Source organism: Macrotis lagotis, chromosome 6, assembly GCF_037893015.1.
Source record: "Macrotis lagotis isolate mMagLag1 chromosome 6, bilby.v1.9.chrom.fasta, whole genome shotgun sequence".
NCBI classification, from domain to species: Eukaryota; Metazoa; Chordata; class Mammalia; order Peramelemorphia; family Peramelidae; genus Macrotis; species Macrotis lagotis.
The window spans coordinates 159,693,051-159,717,254 of NC_133663.1; the positions used below are offsets into that span (position 1 = coordinate 159,693,051).

At 32.7% G+C, this 24,204-nt stretch overlaps 1 protein-coding gene across 3 annotated transcripts in view; it reads right to left on the reverse strand.

The window, feature by feature from the left end:
- Positions 1–24,204, reverse strand: part of ABCC4 (ATP binding cassette subfamily C member 4 (PEL blood group)) — a 273,974-nt gene that overhangs the window by 165,263 nt on the left and 84,507 nt on the right. For 2 of the 3 annotated variants that reach the window (XM_074191904.1, XM_074191905.1), the window contains 8 exons: positions 22,728–22,891; positions 21,348–21,473; positions 19,307–19,556; positions 18,176–18,277; positions 15,571–15,660; positions 11,508–11,699; positions 5,521–5,615; positions 4,877–4,963 (listed from right to left, as the gene is read on the reverse strand). In XM_074191904.1, coding sequence (XP_074048005.1) covers positions 4,877–4,963; positions 5,521–5,615; positions 11,508–11,699; positions 15,571–15,660; positions 18,176–18,277; positions 19,307–19,556; positions 21,348–21,473; positions 22,728–22,891 — 1,106 coding nt within the window. The remainder of the gene's footprint in view (positions 1–4,876; positions 4,964–5,520; positions 5,616–11,507; positions 11,700–15,570; positions 15,661–18,175; positions 18,278–19,306; positions 19,557–21,347; positions 21,474–22,727; positions 22,892–24,204) is intronic. The other variant, XM_074191906.1, reaches the window with a different exon arrangement.

The window sequence follows — 24,204 nt, forward strand, 5'->3', positions numbered from 1 at the left end:
GCAAGTATGATAAATAATAGATGGGTAACCTTGGTGTTACTTTATTATCCTCAAAATGATAAAAGAAGTTAAAGAAGAAGGAAAGAAGGGGGAGAGGGAAAGAGAAAGGGAAGGAAAAATCAAAGGAAAGATGTAAGAAAGAGATTTCTACTTTTTAAACTAAAATTTAATAGTTTTATGATTCAGCATAAATTGAATTGGTATCATATGCTCTAGACATTCTGGGAATGCATGAATTACCACTCATTGTCCAAACCTCCAAAAATATTGATAACTGATAAATTGTGAGCACTTCTTAGTAATATATAGTTAAAAACTTTCACAGCTTTAAGTGGACATGTGACAGAAGTAAATACAGTTAATGGCAAGTGAAAGCAAATTTGTTTCATTTTAAAACAAAACATTTCTGAACGACAACAAAACCACCATCTTTTATAATACATTGTTCAATCCAATTTTCTAACTCATTGAAACCATTCTCCAGTTGCTGTTGAGTGATTTTACAAATTACATTCGTGATCTCAGCCCTAAGTTCCTACAAAGAATGTGGTTTTGATTAGCAAACAAGGGCTGGAACATGTTTACTTTTTTTTTTATCAGGAATATATCTAAAGTTATTAGAGCTTAAAGTTGCTCAAGAACTTTATAAATACTTCATCTGTTCAGAGATATGTAGGAAAGGTTTTTCTGATGGGCATGATTATACTGAGCAATTAAAGTGCCTAAGATTATATAAAAGACTGATCCTACAGACTCAGTTAGGAGGTCAGGCAAGTTGAGTTTCTGATGGCAGTAATGAATTTGTTCTTAGTCAATCATACTGGAGAGTGAGGTCCCTTAGGTATAAAGCTTGCAAGATGGCTGAAGAACTAGGTCAATAACTACTTGGAGAGGATGAATAATTTCTCTATAAATGTCTTTATCATTTTATCACACTCAGCTACAGAAAATCATTGACAGTTTTCCATTTGCATTTGGGGTCCTCCACCAACTGGCTCCAACATATACACCTTTTATTATTACATTTTGATGTGACTTGTCCAGAGTCACAGTCAATATATAATAAGAGACAATAATAAGTTCTAAGATCAGTCCTCTATCCACTATATTTTACTATCTCCCTAGGGCTATAAATTTCAGAACCATTTGGGGAAGATCCTCAATCTGAGTTTATAGAGGACTTTTCTCATTGTGACATAAAGGTCAATCTAATCCAAGAAGGAGGACAGTGAACTGGCTTCAGATTCAGCTAGACCTGGGTTTCATTCCTACATCTGATATACACTGGTTGAGGGTCCTTGTACAAGTGATTTAACTTTCCAAGTGTCCTAAGCAATTCTCTAATATGTAAATTAAAATTCTTACATCAACATACATCATCTGTGCAGGTCTTATGCATAATACATCTATACATTATACATATAAATGATATAGGTCAACATAGGTATAGGTCTTTCTCATAATATATCTACACATATGCATACCACCAACATACCAAGTATATGGTTTTATGGGTTTTTTTAGGTTTTTGCAAGGCAAATGGGGTTAAGTGGCTTGCCCAAGGCCACACAGCTAGGTAATTATTAAGTGTCTGAGACCAGATTTGAACCCAGGTACTCCTGACTCCAGGGCTGGTGCTTTATCCACTGCACCACCTAGCTGCCCCCCAAGTATATGTTAAATACAAAACTTGAGCCCAACCTGACTCGTTATAGTTTTCTAAAATAGACTCTGTATATTTGTGTATATGCATACATAGTCATGTATGTGCTCAAATACATCTTTCTTTCTAGGAATACTCCCAGTCATTTTATTTTTATTTTTTAAAATTTTTTTGCAAGGCAACAAGGTTAAGTGACTTGCTCAAGATCACACAGCTAGGTAATTATTAAATAGCTGGGTCTGCATTTGAACTCAGGTCCTGCTGATTCCAGGGTTGGTGCTCTATCTACTCTGCCATCTAGCTGCCCTACCTTCAGTTATTTTAGAACCTTGACAGTTATGGCCTTCATCATTTGTTTCCTAGGACTTTCCCTATCTGATATAGCCTGCCCTTCTCCTTTATACTCTTCTGTCCTTCACAAAAGCTTTTGCTTGTTTACCAGATCTCGGCATCTCCCAGTGATGTCCCTTTGTTCGTTAGCACTTAGGGGCTGGCAATTTTGGCACTCACAATAAAACGGCTGGTATAATTTTCTTCATATACACACACATGCATTATTTTCACAATGAATTTCTAAGGTTTAATTAAAGTCACTGGTACACTGGAGACACAGATAATAATAAACTATGCTGGCTTTCAAGGAGCTTACATTTTACTGAGAGGCTACATAAATAAGTAAATACAAAATCATCCAAAATGGGAAAAAGATTAACAATTGTGATATCAGGAAAGGTTTCAAAGCAGAATTGACCCTTGATGTGCATCTTATTTCTTTTTTTTTTTTTTTGCAAGGCAATGGGGTTAAGTGTTTTGCCCAAGATCACACAGCTAGGTAATTATTAAGTATCTGAGGTCGGAATTGAACTCAGGTCCTCCTGACTCCAGAGCCAGCACTCTATCCATTGCATCACCTAGCTGTCCCCCTTGATCTACATCTTGAAGAAATATGACAAAACTGAGAAGAAAGGAGGAAACAATGGCCTCGGCAAATGCAAGGAGACAGAAAAAGATAATCCAGTTCAGAGAACAATTCAATTCAGATTAGATTGCAAAGCACCCAAAGGGAGTAAATCAAATCAAATGAGGCAAAACATTTAAAGCACTAGGAAAATCTTAAGGCACAAATAATTTCTCTCTATATATTAATAATTAGCATGGAATAAGTCTGGGAAAGTCAGTAGGAACCAGATTGTGGAAAACTTTAAATGCCAGGCTGATGAAATTGTATCATATTTTATAGTTAATATAATGGGCAACCCCTGAAGATTTTTGAGCAAGGGAGTAATATGATCAGACCTATCCTCCAAGAAGATAATTTTGGTAGTTAATTGAAGAATGTGGGCAGGAAAAGCATAGAAATGAGAGGAACAATTAATTGAAATGTTACCCTAGTAGACTAAGAAATAAATGATGAAAGCCAAGACCTTGGAGGAAGTCATCTGAATAAAGAAAAAGGGACAGGTGCAGAAGATATTGAGGTTGTTTTGGGGGAGGTTTTTGGTTGTTTAGACTAGATCTGTGATGTCATTCATTTGGAGAACTTCTAGAAAATATCTCTCTTTAGTTTTACAGCTTGACGCTTGCTCTCCAACTTATAGAGAGTTGTCTGGAGCACTGAATGATTAAGTGAATTCCTCAAGTTAAAAAGCCAATCTATGGCACCTAAATAAGGGCCTCCAGGGTCCTCATCGGCTATCATACAGCTTGACTTCTTGTAAAGAAATTTATGAAGGAAGAATGAAAAGACTTGGTGATGGAATATCTGAAGGAGAGAAAACTCAAAGATGAACCTTAGGCTACAAATCAGAATCACTTGAAAATATGGCAGAATTCTCAATGGAAGTTGAAAGTTAAGAGCAAGGATGTATTTAAGAAAGACAGATGGTGAATCTTGATTTGAATATATCAAGTTTAAAATGCCAATAGTTGATACAAATAGAGGTATCTAACAAATAGTTGTTAAGGCAGGGTTGGAATCACATGCACAAAAAATAGTAGGTGAGGATAAGAAAATGAGTGAGAGACTGTCACATGGAATAAAATATAGCAAGAGGATTAAAGAACCTTGCAAAATACCCACAATTAAGGGACCAAGAAGAGTTTAAGAAGACAGTAAAGAAGACAGTGCTAAGAAAAGTTAACAAGATAGGAGAGGCAGCATGGGCAATGTTTCTAAAACCCAGGGAAGATAAAAGTTTCCAGAACAAGGGGCAAGTTAATAATATTAATGGCTACAAAGATGGTGAACAGGACGGGAACTGAGAAACAGCCACAATTTTGGTGGTGGGAAGGCATTGGTACCCTCTGAAGTGGCTGTTTCTGAAGAGTAGAAACTGTAGAAAAGTCAGATCACAAGTAGATGAAGGGAGGCATTGATGAAGAAATGGCCAAAAAGTTTAATTTTCAAACTGTTTAGTGGTGAAAGGAAAGGAGAGAAATGGGAAAGCATTAAACTGGAAGAGAACTGATAGAATCATAACTTATTCTTACTCTATAAGTATAAATGGAAACAAATTCATCATTTTAGTAATTGATCCTCATTCCAGTTAAAAGTTTAAGTGGGACAAATTCATTATTTTAGTTCAGAAGTCCACTAATATTCCTTGGCTATTGCTTTCTATTTTTAATAATAATAATATTATCTTATTTTTACTAATTACATATAAAGGCAATTTTTTTAGGTTTTTGCAAGGCAAATGGGGTTAAGTGGCTTGCCCAAGGCCACAGAGTTAGGTAATTATTAAGTGACTGAGGCCAGATTTGAACTCAGGTACTTCTGACTCCAGGGCCAGTGCTCTATCCATTGCACCACCTAGCCACCTCTAAAGGCAATTTTTAAGATTCTTTTTTTTTTAATTTTGAGTTCCAAATTTTCTCCTTATTTGCCTCCCCTTTTTCCTTTCTGAGAGAGTAAGTAATCTGGGCTATAACTTGTGGGCTATCACAAGTGATTTATCTTATTTTAGACTGTGAATTGTAGGTCAGAATAACACCCAAGCTTTTAGTCTATTTTCCCCCTAAGTTATCTTTTCCAGTTTAAAATAAAGAGAAAAAATCATTATCCACCATCATATCATCATCTAAGAGTTCTCCTAAAACAAAGGAATGTGCTGTTATTTTGAAATCCAGACATGTCAAACAGAATGTTACTCAAATTTATTTTTGAAGATCACTGAAATCTAATACAAATTACTTTCCAAAGAAAAAACTTACTATTCAAATAAATGCCTTCCAACTTCTGCATCCACTGCACTGAGGGGATCATCCAGGAGATAGATATCTGCATCTTGATACACTGCTCTAAAAGAATCAAGAGACACCAGGGTCAACAATGTGAAATAAATATGATTGTCTTTTGCCTAATTCCTGGCAACAATCAAAGAGTAGGAAAATCTAGTCATAGAAATTGAGTATTTTTAAGATCTGGAAGCAAGTTCTTAGCTCATTCAGTTCAACCTTTCTTTTACAGATGAAGAAACTTAAGCCTAAGAGGGTTGAAGTGACTTGTCACTAATGGCAAAGACAGGACTACTATTACTCCAATCTTCTGGCTCTTGGTCTGCTCTTCTTTTCACTGCACTGGATCACCTAGTCCCTAGTCTAAGAAATGATGCCAGAACAATAGCTGAAGTAACCTCATAAGAAAGAAATGTGATGAAGTTGGGTCAAGAAAGTGGAGTCAGGAAGAAATGGGTTCAAATCCCATCTCTTAACTCACTCTCACTGCCTCTGCACCAAAAGCTTAAATCTGAGTATGTGGGCCTATCCCCATTAGTAGTAGTAGTATTTCCTTATTCATTCTTCATGCAATTAAACTGTAGCTTGGATTCAAATAAAATTGCTCAAATATTATTTACCTTGCTAGATTTATTCTAGCTTTCTGTCCTCCACTTAGTGTAGCACCGCGATCACCTATCACAGTCAAATCACCATCTTCTAAAAGCTGTAAATCCTATGAGAAAGAATAGAAAAGAATTATACATTTGGGGAAAGGGAAGGGATTAAGTATTTATATTCACTTCCAAAGTGATAGACAGTATGCTAAGCACTTTACAAATATCTCATTTGATCCTTGGGGAAAAAAAAATCTAAGGTAAATGGTATCATTATCTTTATTTACAGTTGAGCAAACTTGCCCAAGTATAGCAGTCCAGCCAGGATTTGAATGCCAATCCTGACTCTTTTACTCTGCATTTCTAATAGTTTGCCAAGAAAAGACAGAGACTCCAATGATTAATTACAAAATTTATCTGAAATAGAGACAAAAATGAAAACAAAGGGAAATTTATTACTTCTGGATCTACTATTTTCAAATGCCTAGCCATGAATGAACTGGCCTTCCCATCTAACTTATTATCACCTAGTCTTTTATATTGCTAGAGTGCTTTATTTGCTATTACTCACAAAAACCAGGAGGGGAGAATGGTATAGTCAATTCTGATTCACAGAAGAAAAAATAAGTTACAACTATGACTGTTCTATAATTTTCCAAGGCACTGAGAAAGGAAAAATGTCAGAGTTGGCAGAAATATAGTAAATGTGGGAGGTAACCTTGTACCTGTGGGGTCTCCAGAGGTGTTTTCAAATTCATGTGTTTATGTGGGGTAAGATTAAACATAGGAATATATTGAGGCTAGACTTTTGAATATGTATTACCTATAAATCTTTGAAAAGTGCTTAGGGATGAAATATTATACATAGATTAAATATAAGATAATGTAGGGTTTTCATCTCTCATAAGAACATAAGTAATTTCAACATGGGCTAATGTTACCCATGTCATATAAATCTCTCAACTCAAAAATTCAAATAATGCTAGCACATTCTTACATACTGGAATTCATCTATGTATTTGGATGCACTCAAAACTAGCTGTGTCCACTACTTTAACTTCTGAAGTGTGTTCAAAACTTCTGATGACAATAAAAAGAGGGTGTCCTTAGCCGATACTACTTAGTGAAAGATGTATCTAAAATCAAGTTTTTAATTATTATTTCTTAGTCCAAGTTTTTCACCAAATTTACAATAGTTTGCTAAAAATCAAAATATCAGGCAAACTCCAGGCTTTAAGATGTTTTTAAAAATTTATATTAAAATAGTATTAAAATCAATGTTATTTTAAACAATGAGAAGAAAAGGAAAGTATAGAGAAGTCACATAAGAATTCACAATGTCAATTTCTATTAATCCTACTCTTAATTTGCAAAATGTAGAAATGAAAAACAGAAAGTAAAATGTATGTTACATTTTGAGTGTATGTATTTGGTTGTTTGATGTTGACTGGCAAAGAGCACAAGAAGTTTGTTTTGAAAATAGATATCTATATTCTTTTCTGGTGGCAAAGAATTGGAAATTGAGGAATGGTTGAACAAATACTATTGTACTATAAAAAATGATGAGTGGGGGCACCTAGGTGGTACAGTGGATAAAGTACTGGTTCTGGAGTCAGGGCCAGTCAAATTTGTCCTCAGATACTTGATACTAGCTGTGTGACCTTGGGTAAGTCACTTAGCTCCATTGCCCCACAAAAACAAAAACAAAAAAAAAATGATAAGGAGGATGCTCTCAGGAAAAACAAATCTGGAAAGACTTATATGAGTGATGAAAAGTGAAATGTGAACAAAGTAACAGCAATAATGAAAGATAATCAACTGTTAATGATTATTCTCAGCATAATCCAAGACAACTCTGAAGGACTTATGATGAAAAGTACTATCCATCTCCAGGGGAAGACCAAATGATATCTGAGTATGGATTAAAGCATATTTTTTAACTTTATTTTTCTTGAGGTTTTTTTTGTTAGTCCATATTTTCTTTCACAATATGACCATTATGAAAATGTTTTGTATGATTACATATGTATATCCAATACTGAATTGCTTGCTTTCTGGAGAGGGAAAGAGAGAGTTCAGAATTCAAAGTTTTTAAAATGAATCTTAATAATTGTTTTTACATGTAACTGGGGAAAAATAAAGTACTAAATAAAATTTACAAAAAGAAAACCAATAGCTATATATATATATGCATATATATATAGCTATAGGCATATATATATATATATGTATATACATATATATATGTATATATATATATATATATAGCTATAGATACCTATATGTTCTAAAATCACTTTGTGATGGCAAAGAATTGGATTTTGTAGGAATGCCCATCAATTAGGAAATAGCCGAAAAAGTTGTGGTATATAATTGTGATGGAATAAGACTGGGTTATAAGGAATGACGAGCTCAGTGATCTTAGGAAAATATGGAAAGATCACAGGAAATAATGAAGAATAAGATAAGTAGACTCAAGAGAACACTGTATACAGTAATAGTAATAGTAATAATAATAATAATAATAATAATAATAATAATAATAATAGTGGTTTAAATTTTATTTATTTAAGGCAATGGAGTTAAGTGACTTCCCCAAGGTCACACAGCTAGGTAATTACTAAGTGTCTGAGGCTGCATTTGAACTCAGGTCCTCCTGACTCCAGCATCGATGCTCTATCCACTCCACCCCCAAGCTGCCCATATAGTAACATTGTTTTAAGAATTACTTCAAACAAATAATTTTTACTATAATAAATTATAATAAAGGATCTATGAAGATGCTATTTGCATGCAGAGAAAAACTGATAAATAGAAGTATGTATGGAATAATTTTATACATGCATATACACACATGTGTATACATATATAGATACATGTATGTAAGTATACACACAGATACACCTGTTTGTGTCTAATGGTAGCTATCTCTAGGACGGAGAGAGCAACAAAGTTAAAAAAGAAATTTACATCACAATTTTATTATATATTTAAAAGTAAAGTAAACTACACAATTGATTTGTAGCTTTACGTGCAATTATCTTTTTTTATTATACTTTGTTATGGAAATGTTTGTTTTATTCCATAGATTATAAATAAAATAAATTTTTTAAAAAAGAAAATAGCTATTTTTAGAACAAAATAATTAGTTTCCCTGCGACTATTATCTACTAAGCAGTATCATATTGCTAACTGATAATCCTTCAAGATAAATTAAGAAGGAGGTCAGCAGTATAGCAGACAATGGCATTAGAGTTAACTTCCTTGAAGACAGGGACTGGTTTTTCTCATTTATTTGCATCCCCAGTGCTTGGTAAACACTAGTTGACTTGACTTCTTTGATATTTCAAATGAAATATCACTGTGGGTATGTACTAAAATGGTAGAATATTACATACTGACCTTTCATTCAAAAATTAGTAAATAAAATAGTATTTAGTTCCCACACCCTAAAACAAATCAGGATATGGTCAAATTCTAAAGATGAAAATAAAATGAAAAGGTCTTGAAAATTAAAAAATGTTACATGCAGAATATTTCAAAAAAGGCAAGGGGGAATTTTCATTTTAAAGGACTGGTAACAAAGAGAATCCACAAGTTTCGATAATACTTGAAAGGTTAAAATTTCAAATATCTCTTGAGTTTTAAAGTCTCAAACAAATGAATTAAAAATCATCACTTTCAACATATAACAAGAACATTTTCTGAAGAGAGTACAGGCTGAAGCCTCAGTAAGAAAATACATAAGGATAATGGAATATTGAACCCCAGAATTGGTTAATGCAGGTCTACCTAAAGAGTCCACAAATGCATCCTGTCCCAGTACCCAAGTCACAAGAAGGAGCATATTCAAGAAAATGATGATGACCTATGGTGGGTGGTCATATATGTTATACAGGCAACTAAATGGTCTAATGGACAACTCCAGTCTCAGGTATTTACTAGCTTTAGGAACCTGGGCAAGAAACTTAATCTGCCTGCTTCAGTTTCTTATTTGTAAACTGATGATAATAATAATAATATATAGCCCCCAGGGTTATTACAAAGATTAAATGAGATGTTTGCAAAGAGTCTTGCAAACAAAGTATTTTATAAAAGCTATTTAAAAATATTTGAGATATTATTATTCAAATAAATATTATTTCACAGTACAGAAATTACTACTTTTAAAAACTAAAGTCCTTTCAGAAGGACTTTAAAAATAAGTAAAATGTGTCAATCCCCAACTGTTCCCTTTCCTATTCATTTCTTCTCCTTTTCAACCACTCCAATCCATAAAATGTTCTAATGACCTCAAGTAGTACATCATAAGACTTGATATCCTCTCAGGTTCATCATTTAAAAAAAGGGATAATAATAATGCCTACCTAATATGTTTGCTGCAAGAATCAAATGAGAAAACAAATGTAAAAGTCCATTATAAATCTTGAAACATTGTACAAAAAGGTAGTAATTGTCATTATTATCCAAAAAATTTTCTACAATTTAATGGCCCCAGCTTCATCTATTTCATAATTTTAGTGGGGGTGCACATAGTTGTATTCCTCTTCTGTAAAAAGATATATCATTGATTTTTAAAAATTCATTCTTTATTATGTTATTCTATTCTATTCATGCTCAATGTTCTATATTTATTATTTCCTCTTTCTATGAAATCTACTAATTATTTAACCAGAAGAAAGATTCAAGATAAACATTATATTGAAAGTAGAACAAAGTCAAAGAGAATTTAATAGAAACTACTTTAAATAGCCTCTCTTCACCTTCTTAGTGTTATAAATTGCTACTCAACAGATATTCTCTATAATACTCAAAAGTCACCAGGCAAACAAAATAACTGTTTCTTCACAAAGCTAGCTTAACATCTTCTATACTATACCTTTGAAATTCAGGCCCAATCCTTTCCATAAAGAGCATAAAAGCACAGTAGGATGTCCAGACTGCATTGTCCAAACCCAAAGGAAAGAGCCCTTTAGCACTATTATTCACTGAATTTTAAATCCTTAAGAACACAATATGTAAAATTTTTAATCCAAAGAAATGGATCACATTAAGCTATCTTATACTTTTGCAATGTTATTTGCATAATATATTGTCATCAATTTTGTTAAATCACTAATTTTATCAAAATTTTATTGCAACATTAAACATTCAACCTGGCCTTTTGATATTAAACTTAATCTAACCTCTAGAAACACAAAACCTCCCTCTAGCGAACTTAGGCAGTATTACAGAATTTTTTAAAAGGTGAATTTTCATAATTTATCTGCCTATTAACCCAAATGCAGATATTCAATATTTGTGATTTTTTAAAACTGTCCTTTCAGAGATCAACTGTGAATTACTTAACTATTCTCAGCAATACATTGGTGCAAGACAATTCTGAAGGATTTATGAAGAAAAATGCTATTCATCCCCAGAGAAAGAAGTACAGAAGACTAGGTACAGATCAAAGCATACTTCGTTTGACTTTATTTTTCTTAATTTTTTTCAGGGGGAGGGTTTGTATTTTCTTTCATAATACGGATAATATGGAAATATATTTTATATGACTGCACATGTATAATTTATATCAAACTGGTTGTCTTCTCAAGGAAGGGAGAGAAGAGGAAAGATGAAGAATTTGGAACTCAAAATTAAAAAAAAGAATGCTGAAAATTGTTTTTACATATAATTGGAAAAATATTTAGAATTTTTTAAAAAGGTTTTTTTTCAACCTCATAAATTTAAATGAACAAAAAAGAGTCATTCAAAAAAGAAAAATGGATGTCCTTATTTGGAGAGGTAGGAGACTATGGGTTTGGAATATTACATATATTTTCAATTTTGCTTAAGTGCTTCCTCCCCCATCTTCCTTTTTAATCTTTTGTACTAGGAATGGTTCTTTGGCTAGGAGAGTTGAGAGTGAAGAAGGAATTTTAAAATTAATTTTTTTGTTGTTCTTTCACTTTCAAGATAGAACAACAAAAGATAATAAAACTATTATTTATTAAAATGAGTAATCAGCTTACCTCCTTTAGGGCACACGCCTTTATTACTTTGTCATATTTTTCCTTTTCATAGACTTTCCCAAATAAGATATTACTTCGAACTGTCCCTGAAAATACCCAGGGTTGCTGAGAAACATAAGCAATTCTTCCTCTTACGTTGACCAATCCCTTATGTCTCGGCAGTTCACCAAGTACAGCACTTAAAAGAGAAGACTGAAAAAATAAATTAACCAAGTCATATAACATAAAAGAAGAATGTTTGTATGTAAATTTATTAGAATCACTAGCTGAACTTCTCTATTTACACTACTTTTCCAGTCTGAGCATGGGATTAATGTTTCAATGGTTTACTTTCTTTTAATAGTGAAAAAATGGTCAAATGAACAATTTGAAAAATGGCAACCGGGGACATATCTTGATCATCAAAATAACACACTGCCTATTTAAACCCAACAATAAAATGAACTGCAATTAAAAATACAATTATTAACTTTACCTAAAACTGCTTTGGTTATTAAAAAACTGATTTTTTTCCCTGAAAATAATGCTAATGCATGGATATTTTTGGCTAAAATCTTAGGTATATCCGGCGAACTTCACATATTAATCTTAATTCAGATATATCAATATAAGAGTCTTTCACTTAATGTGATAGATGTGTTTCATCACAATTGTAACCAAATCAAACAATATTCTTAATATCCAGATCTATGAATTCTATAGCTTAACCATATGACATTTTGTAAAGCAATGAAATTTTGTAAACAACAAAACTTGTGGATATGGACTCATATAATAATCTCTCCCTAATCTATGTTCTCTAAATTTAGATTTCCATTTTTATGGTTTTAAAAAATATGAGCAAATCTACACAGAAACATATTGCCCTCGATTTTCTTACTTTTAAGATAAGGATGGACTAGATAATCCTTTGACTGATTATATAATTTTAGGGGTAGCCTTGATACTATCTATATATTCTTGCATATTGGCTATACCCAATTTATAATCTAAGAGTTTATAAGTCAGTTATGATTGAGTTGTCCCAAAGAAACACTTTTGCACAGTGATTTGTCAGGTCATCTTATTGATCCTTCTATATTATAAAGAATCAAGCCACCAACAGTTATATTTGTATATAGTTTCAGTGTATCATGTTATTTTAGAAGAAGAAATAAAGAGTTGGGGAGTCCCATCACCCATACCCTACTGACATACTAGAATGGGATTTGGGATTCACTGATGGTGGGCACATAGACAAGAATAAGGGTTCCAAGAGGGTGGAGGTTGTGGGAGTTTGAAGTAGGAAAAGGGAAACACATAGAAAGGAGTAGACAAGGTCCATGAATGGTGCAGGAATTTGGGACAGAGTTAAAAGACTTAGGAGGCAACCTCCTAGGAATATTCATATGGCCTTGTTTCCCAATTAACACTTTCTTCTCCCAAACAGACCTTAGGTTCCCACATAAATCCTGCTGTTTTCTTTTCCATTGTTATCACCAGTTGCTTCCCATCAGTGTTTTCCATAACTTCTTGCCTACTATTTATGATCTTTGTAGACTCATGGGTGGGGTAGAAAGGTGAGCTTCAGGGATCAAGAGCTTTGAATAGCTCTGCTCCTCAACTTTCTCTTTTCTACCTATAATGCAATTCCAACTTTCCTTGGGATGTCTGATGGGAACCATTCTCCAGTCACTCTGAACTTATATTGCCACTGAACCCAGATGGCTCCAAAGGGAAGAGTGAATCTGGTGCCTCTGAACAGCCCTCCCTCACTCAAATCCAATTCACCTGCAAGTCATGGGTCCTCTTTGAGAATGAAGGACAAACAACAAGAATATCTGATTCAACTAATGAATAACCATGATTCCAGAGGTTTATGATGGAACAACCTACCTAAAACATTTTTTTTGGTCATGGCAATTAGTGGATAACTAGATATAGAAAGCTAGATATAGATATAGAAAGAAAAAAACAAAGCTAGATAGGCAGATACAGATAAAAATCAACTGATATATATATATATATATATATATATATATATATATATATATATATATATATATATATATATATATAATATTAAACACAGTTTGTTGTTCCCAATGAGCATTGTGGTCATTTCTGACTATGTAACCCTATTTGAGGTTTTCTTGTTAAAGATACTAAAATGATTTACCATTTCTTTCTCTGGCTCATTTTATAGATGGGGACCTGAGACAAGCAGGGTAAAATGACTTGTCCATAGTCATATAACTACTAAGAATTTGAGGCCACATTTGAATTCAGGTGCCCCTGACTCCAGAGCCAGCACTCTATTCACTGTGCCACCTAGCTGCCCCTAAATACATTTTAAATATACATATATACAATGAATAATTTATATACAAAAATGTGTTTGCATGTGACATATATGTCTACTGCATATATATACACATGTATATCTTATGTAATCAGACTCGTATTTTACATTGAGGGAATATGGAAGGGAGAGACAGATAAAAGTAAAACTTAATTTTAAAAAAGTTAAGTCTCTCTGTTTCAAATCTAACTGGGAGAAGGAGAAAGAAACATGGGTGCTAAGGAGAAAGTTGAGTGAGTGGTTCCATGTAGCAGAGAGGGAAAACACAAGTGATGGGAGCAGGGAAGAGAGTTTCAGGGATCGCTGAGGATAAAGGATATCATTATCTCAAGGTTTATATGTACAAATTCTAAGTAAACTTTTTTCAAGTAAATTGCAACTTACATGGTTAAACCTGTACTTTATATAAGGAAATTATAGCAGTAAGAGTTACTCTTCCAAAAGAAATTCCCTGAACACTTTTTGTGATAACAAGAACCTAGAAACAAAGTAAATGCTCATCTATTGGGAAATGCCTAACCAAATTAAAGTAAATGAATGTGGAGAAATATTATTGTGCTTTGAGACATGATGAACAGTTATGAAAACAGAGAAACTTTGAAAAGATTTGTGCTAACTTACATAAAGTCAGCAGAGGTGAGAAAGCAATATACTCAATGACTGCAACAATAGATATATCATAAAACAATCAAAACCACAAAAATAAAAAATAAATATTACAAATTATAAAGAATTAGCTTGTCCCCCAAAATATGAAAATATACTTCCCATTCCCATTCCTTTACAAAAATATAAGTCTATAAATGTGGAAAATTCCATAAAATGCCCCTTTTTCAACTTATGTAACGATTTTGCTGGATGGAATGGGGGGAAGTTCCTTCCTCATTAAAAAAAATAATTATAAAAAGTTGTTGTTGAAGAGGGAAAGGGGAAGAATACAGGACAATTAAAGACTATGAAAACAAAATATACATTAAAAAACTTAAAAAATAAGCTACCTATAATCTCTGGATTTATTCAGCAGAATTTGTAGAATCAAAGAACTTGATGGTTAGGAGAGACCTTGGGGGGGTCTTTTAGTCCAACTATTACATGAAGAAATGTTCACTATAATATATACCTTCAAGACTGGGACTCTACCACCTAGTAAGTTAACTCCACTTTTTTGACAGCTCTAGTTGTAAAGAAACTTTCCCCAATATTAAGATTGAAGTGGGCTCTTTGCAATTTTGGAGTTGGAAGGCTCTTCAAAAACTATTTAATCTAATCTCTCCCATATCATCCTCAATCTCTCCCCCCCCCCACCATGATGATCTCCATGGAAGAAGGACTCATCAACTGAAGACATAGCATTTCTGGACATCGTAATTCTTCCATAAACTAAGCTGACATCTACCTTCCTCCAGAAGTTCAAAAAGCAAAGAGGAATCCTTCCTTGTGAAGCACTTAAAAAATTCAATTTTGGGCTGAGAATTTCATAATTGATTCATTGAATCTATGGGTCAGTTAGCTTTTGGCTCAAGATAGTACAGTGGATAGAGCACCAGCCCTGGAGTCAGAAGGATCTGAGTTCTAATCTGACCTCAGATGCTTGATACACACTAGCTGTAGGACCTAGAACAGGTCAGTCATTTAACCCCATTGTCCTCCATCAAAAAAAAAAAAAGAAAGAAAGAAAAGAAACAATAGCAAAGTAATACCGAAAACAAGATCAAAACTTACTTTGCCAGATCCCACAGGTCCAACCACAGCCAACAATTCCCTTGGTCGGACAGTAAATGAAAGATTTTGAAGAGTTGGGATTTCCAATGTCTATAAATGAAAGTTGACAAAAATATATTCAAATCAATAATCAATCTATTTAACAAACTTGCAGATAAATAGGCACAAATTTTAAGAATTTTACATTTAAAAGGTAAGCCACATATCAAATAGATATCAATAGATGTTGTATCGTTAAGTCAAAAAAACCAAATTTTCATAAATTAAATTCATTTATAGAATATTTCAATGTGAGTTAAGTTAAATGTCTTAAGCATAGGGCAACTAAGGTGACACAGTGGACAGAGCACTGATTCTGGCGTCAGGAGTACCTGAGTTCAAATCCAGCCTCAGACATTTAATAATTACCTAGCTGTGTGGCCTTGGGCAAGCCATTTAAAAAAAGGCTTAAGCATTGATGTATTAATATTTGTTCTAAACAAGTTCTCTTCTTTTACTAATTTTCTACATGCAACTGGGTTCCCTCAAAATACAAAAATTTCTGAACAAATCAATCTTGAAATGTCGATATCACAGGGCTATTGCCAGTAAAGCTCTCTGTAAAAGTTCCAAAATGGTGCAACTCAATCCCTCTAAAAAATATTAATAATAACCAGAGTTGTTGCATCAATTCCAATTTTTTCAGTCTTCTATCTCAACTATTTCCACTAGATGGCAGCATCAGAACATTTTTAAACTGCCAATCAATTATCAATTTTAAATCAATAGATTGGTTTAAGTTTAATTTGTGAGATAACTACTCTCTACAATGTTAAACACTTGCCAATTATGCTGATAATAAATAAACACCTATAACTGGGCTTCAGTTATTAAAATAGAAAATCATAATTAGGAATGAAAGAAATGTGATAAAGCAACCTAAATACAATTGAAGCATTGGATCTTGGGTATGAGGACCTAAGTTTAAATCCCACCTCTGATCATCTACTACTTTCTGACCTCTGGACTTCAATCATCATATCAATAAAATGAGGGGCCTGGATTAGATATCCTTTCAATTAAGTATTATGTTCCTGGACCCCAAATTTCACCTAGTGTATCAGTTAATCGGTAGTCTATATCTGTCCTTGCCAAACAACCACCTATAAATAGTCCTTATGCAATACTGCAAAATGTCTAGAAGTGACATAATACAATCAGCAGCTGATTTCGTGATGTCATTTGGAAAAAACGTTTCTCAAAAAAATGGGAACATATCTGGGGTTCCTAGACCATTAGTTCTAACTATGTGTTCTTTTCTAAAATGAATTCGTGAATGGGATCACATGTTAAGCCAACAAAACAGAGAGTAAAGAAAAATCCGATAATCTGTTAATGAAGTTCTTAAGAAAAGTTTAAGCTAAAACAATAAACAGTATTGTTAACAGTACAAAGAAAATCATGGGCCTATTGTGATATGAATAACTCTAGCTTAGTGTTTTATATAGCTCAGAAATTCTAAACCTGGACCCTCTGGATTTCTTGAAAATTGTTTTTACAACAATTTCAATATAGTGGGTTTCTTTTTGAATTTTATGCAATTAAAAATAGCCATTTAAAAACATTATTCCAAAAAAATAGTCAAGGGATTCCTAGATAAAAAAAAAAAAATTCTGAAAAAATGGTCAAAGGGGACCTAGATAAAGTTAAGAACCCTTAATCTAACAGAATTGCATTCACCCAGAGCATCCTTTTAGACTACTTCACATACATTTAATAATGTGAAACTAAAATTCCAGATCATGATCCCTTGAGAATTTCAGAACTAGTATGTGTGAAAAACAGGATAATCCTGATCTGCTAATAATAACAATACTCAATAATATTGATCATTGTAATTTTAATATATATCTAAATATTGCTACTCTTAATGGAATGTAACCAATTGAGGGCAGGGATTGTCTTTTGTTGTGTTATTTCCCCACCACTAAAGAATAAATGCTACATGCTTGGTAATATTGTCTTTATTTAATAATACTTGCATAATTGCTTGAATTGGTATATATACAAATACTATTCAATCTTAAATTTAAACTAGGAATCCTGAAAGCAAGCAATATCTCAAAATATCAGACTTACTGGGTGATTCTGAATGGCATAGGTCCTGAGTCAGTAGTCCCAGAGTCTCAAAACCCTGATTATCTATGAGACTTTGAATAAATCACTTAAACACACCTTTTTCCCCTTATATATAATGGACTAGATAATTTCTCAGCTACTTTCCAGCTCTAAATTTTAAAATACAAAAACTTCTAACAATCCATTCAGTTGGCATCATCTACATGAGTTCTAGAACTCAAGTTAAGTTTTTCAATAAGTTTTTCTCCTATTTGTAGTTAAGGAAGCATGATTTTGCTAAGTGCTCTTTAAAATGACTTTTCACTCACCAAAACATTCAGCTGGATGGGTGGGGGGAGAGAGAAGAGACAGAAGGTTGAAAATTTCTAAGCAAACAATCTCACACTCTTAAAACTTAAGTCTATGGGAAAATGATCAAAATCCAATATGAAATTAATCCCCATTCTAGTGCCAAGAAGTATTATTTCTGCTTTGTGATGACCATTACCTTATCCCAATAACTGGTAAAGTCTTGAACATTAACGAGCGCTTTTTCATCCTTCTGTGGTTGTATGCTGGACTGGGATATTTCATCAAGTATTAAGAATTCCTAGAGAGAGAGAAAAATAAGAGAAATGACTCCAAAATGTAAAAATAAGGAAAACTATAATTTTTGGATATTGCAACAATAAAAGACAGTTCCTGCCCTCAGTTGGATTACATTCCATTAAGTGTAAAAACATGCATGCTCACTTCGGCAGCACATATACTAAAATTGGAATAATACAGAGAAGAGTAACAACATGCACACACAGATATATAAAAATGACAATTCCAAAAACTTATGCAAAAATGAAGTATATAATTCATTAATGATGACAAACAACATTGTTATTATTATTAACAAGTACCTTTACATTTCTGCTGTTCTAGAGAGAGCATATACAGAAGAATTTTTTAAATATCATTTTGATTTTAAACTATATTAAGATGACATACATTGTCTAAGTGTTCTACACAATTTCCAGAAAGTATAAATTTTTATAAAAGTAATTTATTAGGAATTGTTCAATTGAAAAGCTGTATATTCAATAAATTATCAGTCAAGATTCTGACATCTTTATTTCATGAAATTTGTTAATTTTGTGAAGAAATTTTTTTTCTGTGATTTATTCTAGAAACACCCTTCTTATGGAGTAACATGTTGATTTATATAATGGTGATGATAAAAAGTCATGAAGAGATTAAAGTCTATATCTTATGCTCTACTTAAGAGAGTAGAAACTTAAGTGTATGTTATTCATCTGGGAAAGATTTCCATAAAAATGGTGAAAATAAGTCCAGTTGTGATACCTAATTTTTGAAAAATCACCCCATTTCACAATAATCATATATCAATGAGGTGCCATGTTTTAAAAATATATAGCAAATTCAGGAGCAGCTAGGTGGTGCAGTAGATAGAGCACCAGCCCTGGAGTCAAGAGGACCTGAGTTCAAATCCAAACTCAGACACTTAATAATTGGCTAGCTGTGTGAACTTGGGCAAGTCCCTTAACCCCATTGTCCCTTAAATAAATTTTGAAAATAAATACAAATATATAGCAAATTCAGCAAAGTTAATATTAACTGTTCACTAAACCTTGATTCTTTGTATGCTGATACGAGCTTCTGACATTTTCTCTATGGCAGCTGGAAAGAACAGTGTAACAGTCAACCTCACTGCGCCATACAATGTCACAGCAACAAATACCCGGCTGGCAGATATGGTATTTCCAAGGAGTGCATAGGTGGTAAAAGTCACAAATACAATTATTTTGCTTGCAACAAAAAAGGATGCCAAATTCATCCCTCTGAGGTAGGAACTTTTAAGAATCTTGGAAATTTCCTTCCTGAAAGAGACAGTAAAAGATACCTCATAAATATAATACTTATATCCATCTTCAAATACAAAGATACCTTGTCTTTTTAAATAAAGCACTTAGGTAGACTGAACATAAAACAGATTAAACAAATAGTTCCTTATGTGTAGAAGATTCCAAGCTAAAACAGCTAGAGGGAATAGTGTACAAACATTCAGCCCATGCATAAAATCCAGTAAGTTTTCACTTAATGTGTAAGGAAATTTCATGAGATGATGGATAAATTAGAAGGAGAAATTTAATTGTTTTCAACTTTACTTCCAAAATTAAAATTTCACACGAAAACTGATCAAATAAGAAACTAACCAATTAATATGCTTAAATTGAAATTAGGTGAATTAAAACTTGCTAACAACTGATTTACACTATGATTTATCATTAAAAACAATGAGTTGCCCACCATGGGAAATATTCAAGGAGAAGCTACATAACCATCTCTTGGGAAGTTTAATGAAGGAAAACACTGAATGAGGAGGGAAATTGTATTGTAAGGCATCTAAAGATCTCTTACATCTCCAAGATTACTCAAGGAAAGTGGAAGTCATAATTTGTTTCTTTTCTTTCCTTTTTTGTTTTTTAAATCAACTTGGATCATAAGATTTAGGACTAGAAAGGTAAATAAGAGGATCATAGATTTAGAGGTGTTAAAGTCTTTAGAAGGCTATCTGGTTCAATTTTCTCATCTTATAGTTTAAGAAACTGAAGGAAAAAGAAATTAAATGACTTCTCTAAGGTCAAACAGATGGCAGAGCCATCCTATTCAATCTATTACAATCTATTACAATCTATAGGTGCCTCCTATTCAATCTATTACAACTCTTTTTTTTTAAAGTTAACTAAAAAAGTAAAAAAAATCAAGTAGGTTAAAAAAAGGAAACACTAAGGGATTAAATAAGTGATTTTCAAATATTATATTAAAATATTGAAATATCTGGAAATGACACAACTAGAACTAATGAGTGACAAAAAGTTTCACTCAACAAAATTAAAAACTCTAATTATCAGAATCATTATAAAAATGGAATAACATGGCATGGCTTAAAACAGAACTAATTTTTTAATGTGTCATAAACTCGTATGTCAATCTGATGAAACCTACAGACCCTTCTGGAAATAAATGCATAAATATAAAATACTTAAGATTACAAAGAAATCCAATCATGTTCAGCAATAAAAGTTATTATATTATAATATAATAATAAATATAAGGAAGTCAAACATGTTCAGAATTAAAGTTATTATGTGATTATAATATAATATAATATTCAGTCTAGTTATGAGATAGATTAAGAAACTGGATTATATAATTTGATGTCCTTTCAACTCTAGTTCTCTACAATTCACTACTTCATTTCACTGACATTATTTAGTATAACAAAGACAATATAGTGTATCCTGACAGTTATTCTATTCTGTGTCTACCATCAGCATTTCTATATTTCCTGCCTTAACCACAGACTGGTCATATTTCTTATTTTAAGTTTTAAAGATATTTAACTGCAAAATTAGTCTTTTTTGGATGATGCAAAGAGACAAGTTCATCCTTTAATTTGGAATCATAAAATATGCAACTGCTTTTATTGTCAGTTTGAGAGTAAGAGGGTGACAGGAAGATTAGTTGAGGAATATAAGAGAACTATTTTACCCACTTATGCAAACCTCCTAAAATCAGGTATAGTAAGATGAGTAATTAAAAGGGCATTGAAATATGAAAATGCAATCAATTAATAGGATGCAACATACACAGCATATACAACTTACCTTCTGAGATGTGTAATGAGCTCTGCAAATGGTTTTTCCCAAGCATACATTTTTATTATTCTTATACCCATTATAACTTCATTCATGGTTCTAATTCTGACATCTGTGAAAGCAGCAGTCTGTTTCCTAATATACAGAAAGATAAATTACTCTCCATAATATAGATACCAATACCTAACTTGCAATACTGCCACCAAATCCAGGACAAGATCAATCCCCTCATCTCCTAACAAAAATGCCAAAGACATCAATGACTGACACCTATTGATGGCATCACAAGCAAATGACCAGATCCAGAAAGAATTCATTAGCAGTTTAGAGGAAGATCTAAATCACCACACAGATTGGTCCTTGGGCTTCTGTAAATGACAAAGCTAGGAAAAATAGCTAACACATTGGATGAGAGAACTAAAAATCTAAAATGGCCTTGCTAAACTTAGACAAATGACTGACTCTAATAAGGTACCCTTATTTTAAGATAAATAGGGATAAATGCAAAGTTCCATATTGAGTTTTATCAAATAAAAAAGATAGGGGAGGCATGACAGACAATAAAAGCTCATGGGGAAATATATTTAGGTTTTTCTTTCAATTAAATTCAATATGTACAAGATAGAACCCCCCCCAAAGTTGTTGTGTTATTAAAATGAATAAAAATTGTCAAAAATATTCTACAGGTCAAATGATATCAGGAATGCCCATTTTAGTTTGGTTGGAAAGGCCACTTAAAAGCTGATATATAATCAAAAGAATCATTATCACTTTCATAATCACCCAGAGGAGAACTGAAAATAAGCAGAAGATATAATCCTTATCCTTAAGAAGTTAACAATTTTATGAGGGTGATAGAACAAAAACAGGGAAAACATTTAACAATGTAAATCACAGAAACATGGCTAACCATATAAACCAATTAGAACAACTCAGTTTCCACTATTCTAATGTATGCATTATTATTTCTATATAAAATCACATTTTTATAAATTGTATAAAACATATTCCCTTTGATATTTAAGATGGTGATCTTGGAACATCTAAGTGTGAAAACAGTTTTTAAAATTCACACCCAATAGTCTTTTCCACACTGTAGACACCCAAAGAATGTCCTTTGGAAGGGGCAACTAGGAGGTGCAGAGGACAGAGCACTGACCAGAGTCAGGAGGCCTTAGACAAGTCACTTAACTTCATTGCTTCATAAAAACAAAAACAAAAAGAGAATGAGAATGACCTCTAGTTTATAGGTGATTATAATTAATTTAGTTAGGGGTAGTTTATAACAAATGCAAAGAATAAATAACAAAGGGACTTTTTAAAAAAAATCTAACAATCTAGAAATACAAAATACACATAGATAACCTATGTAAGTAAAGATGATCTTACCTTAAGGAAGAAAATAATTTTCCAAAACAGCTTTGTAAAGGCAGAAGGATCAGCAGGACTGCCATCCCTGCAAGGCAAGACACTCCTATTTCTAGCCAGAGAAGGGCAGTTACTGCTACAGCCTGAATTGGACCAGCCCACAAAAAGTGCAAGAATATTGTCACCTTCACAAAGAAACAAACAAAAAAAAGCTGTCAGGATTGAGTAAAGTAAAAAGAACTAGGAATCCTAAAGTGGAAAGAGATTCTACTAATGAAAAGAACTAACTAAACAAAGCCCATCACAAAGTACTTCAACCAAGCAAATGGCAAATGACGCTCCAGATTTCCAGGATCTGGTAAAGATAAGATACCTGTGTTTTCTGAAATGGAAAAAAAAAACTAACTATCCATTTTGTTAAATTTTCCCTCCAAGAGCAATTTGGAAGTTTGCCTAAAGGGGTTTCAAATTATTTATACATTTTGATCCAGAAAAACAAGGTCTGCATTCCAAAGAAATTTGGGGTAAAAAAAGAGAATCTATTATTACAAAAATATTTATAGCAACTCTTTTTGTGGTGACAAAGAAGTAGATATTGAGGGAATGTCTACCAACTGGGGAATGGATGAACAAGCAATGGTATATGATTGCAATGGCATACTATTATATAGGAAATGACAAAAAGGCCAATCCAGAAAAATTTGGGGAGACTCAAACTGATATAATTTGAAGTGAGCAGAAGTAGGGGAACATTGCATCCCGTAATAATAATAATAATAATAATACACAACGATTAACTATGAATCATTTAGCTCATCTCAGCAATACACTGCTTCAAGACAATTCCAAAGAACTCATGCTTTACCTCTATTTCCAGAGAAAGAACTGATGAAGCTAGAATGCAGATCAAAGCATACTATTTTCATTTTAAATACGTTTTCTTTCTTTTGATCAGTGTCTTCTTTAATAACGTAACTAATATGGAAGCATGTTTTGCATGATTGCAAATGAATAACTTATATCAAATTGTTTACCATCTCAGGGAAGGAAGGGGCGAGGGAGGTAGAAAACTGATACTCATAATGAAAAAAAAGAATGACAAGAATAATCTTTTTATGTAATTGGAGGAAAATAAAAATTCTTAAGATAAATACATTCTCCCTCCTAGTTCAAAGTACAAGGTTAATGATCTTCCCATTTTGAAAAAAAATTTGAACAAAGTATAATAATATTTTACAGCACTTTAAGATTTGTGAAGCACTGTACATTATATTATTTCATTTGAGCAAACCTGTGAAGTATATTGTAATTCATATGAAGAAACTGAAGCATTCATTAAGTAATTTGTCCAGTCATACCTCTATTTTTGAGAAAGATTTTATTTATTTTGAGTTTTACAATTTTCCCCCATTCTTGCTTCCCCCCCCAGAAGGCAGTCTATTTGTCTTTACATTATTTCCATGGCACACTGACCTAAATTGAATTTGAGGAAATCATA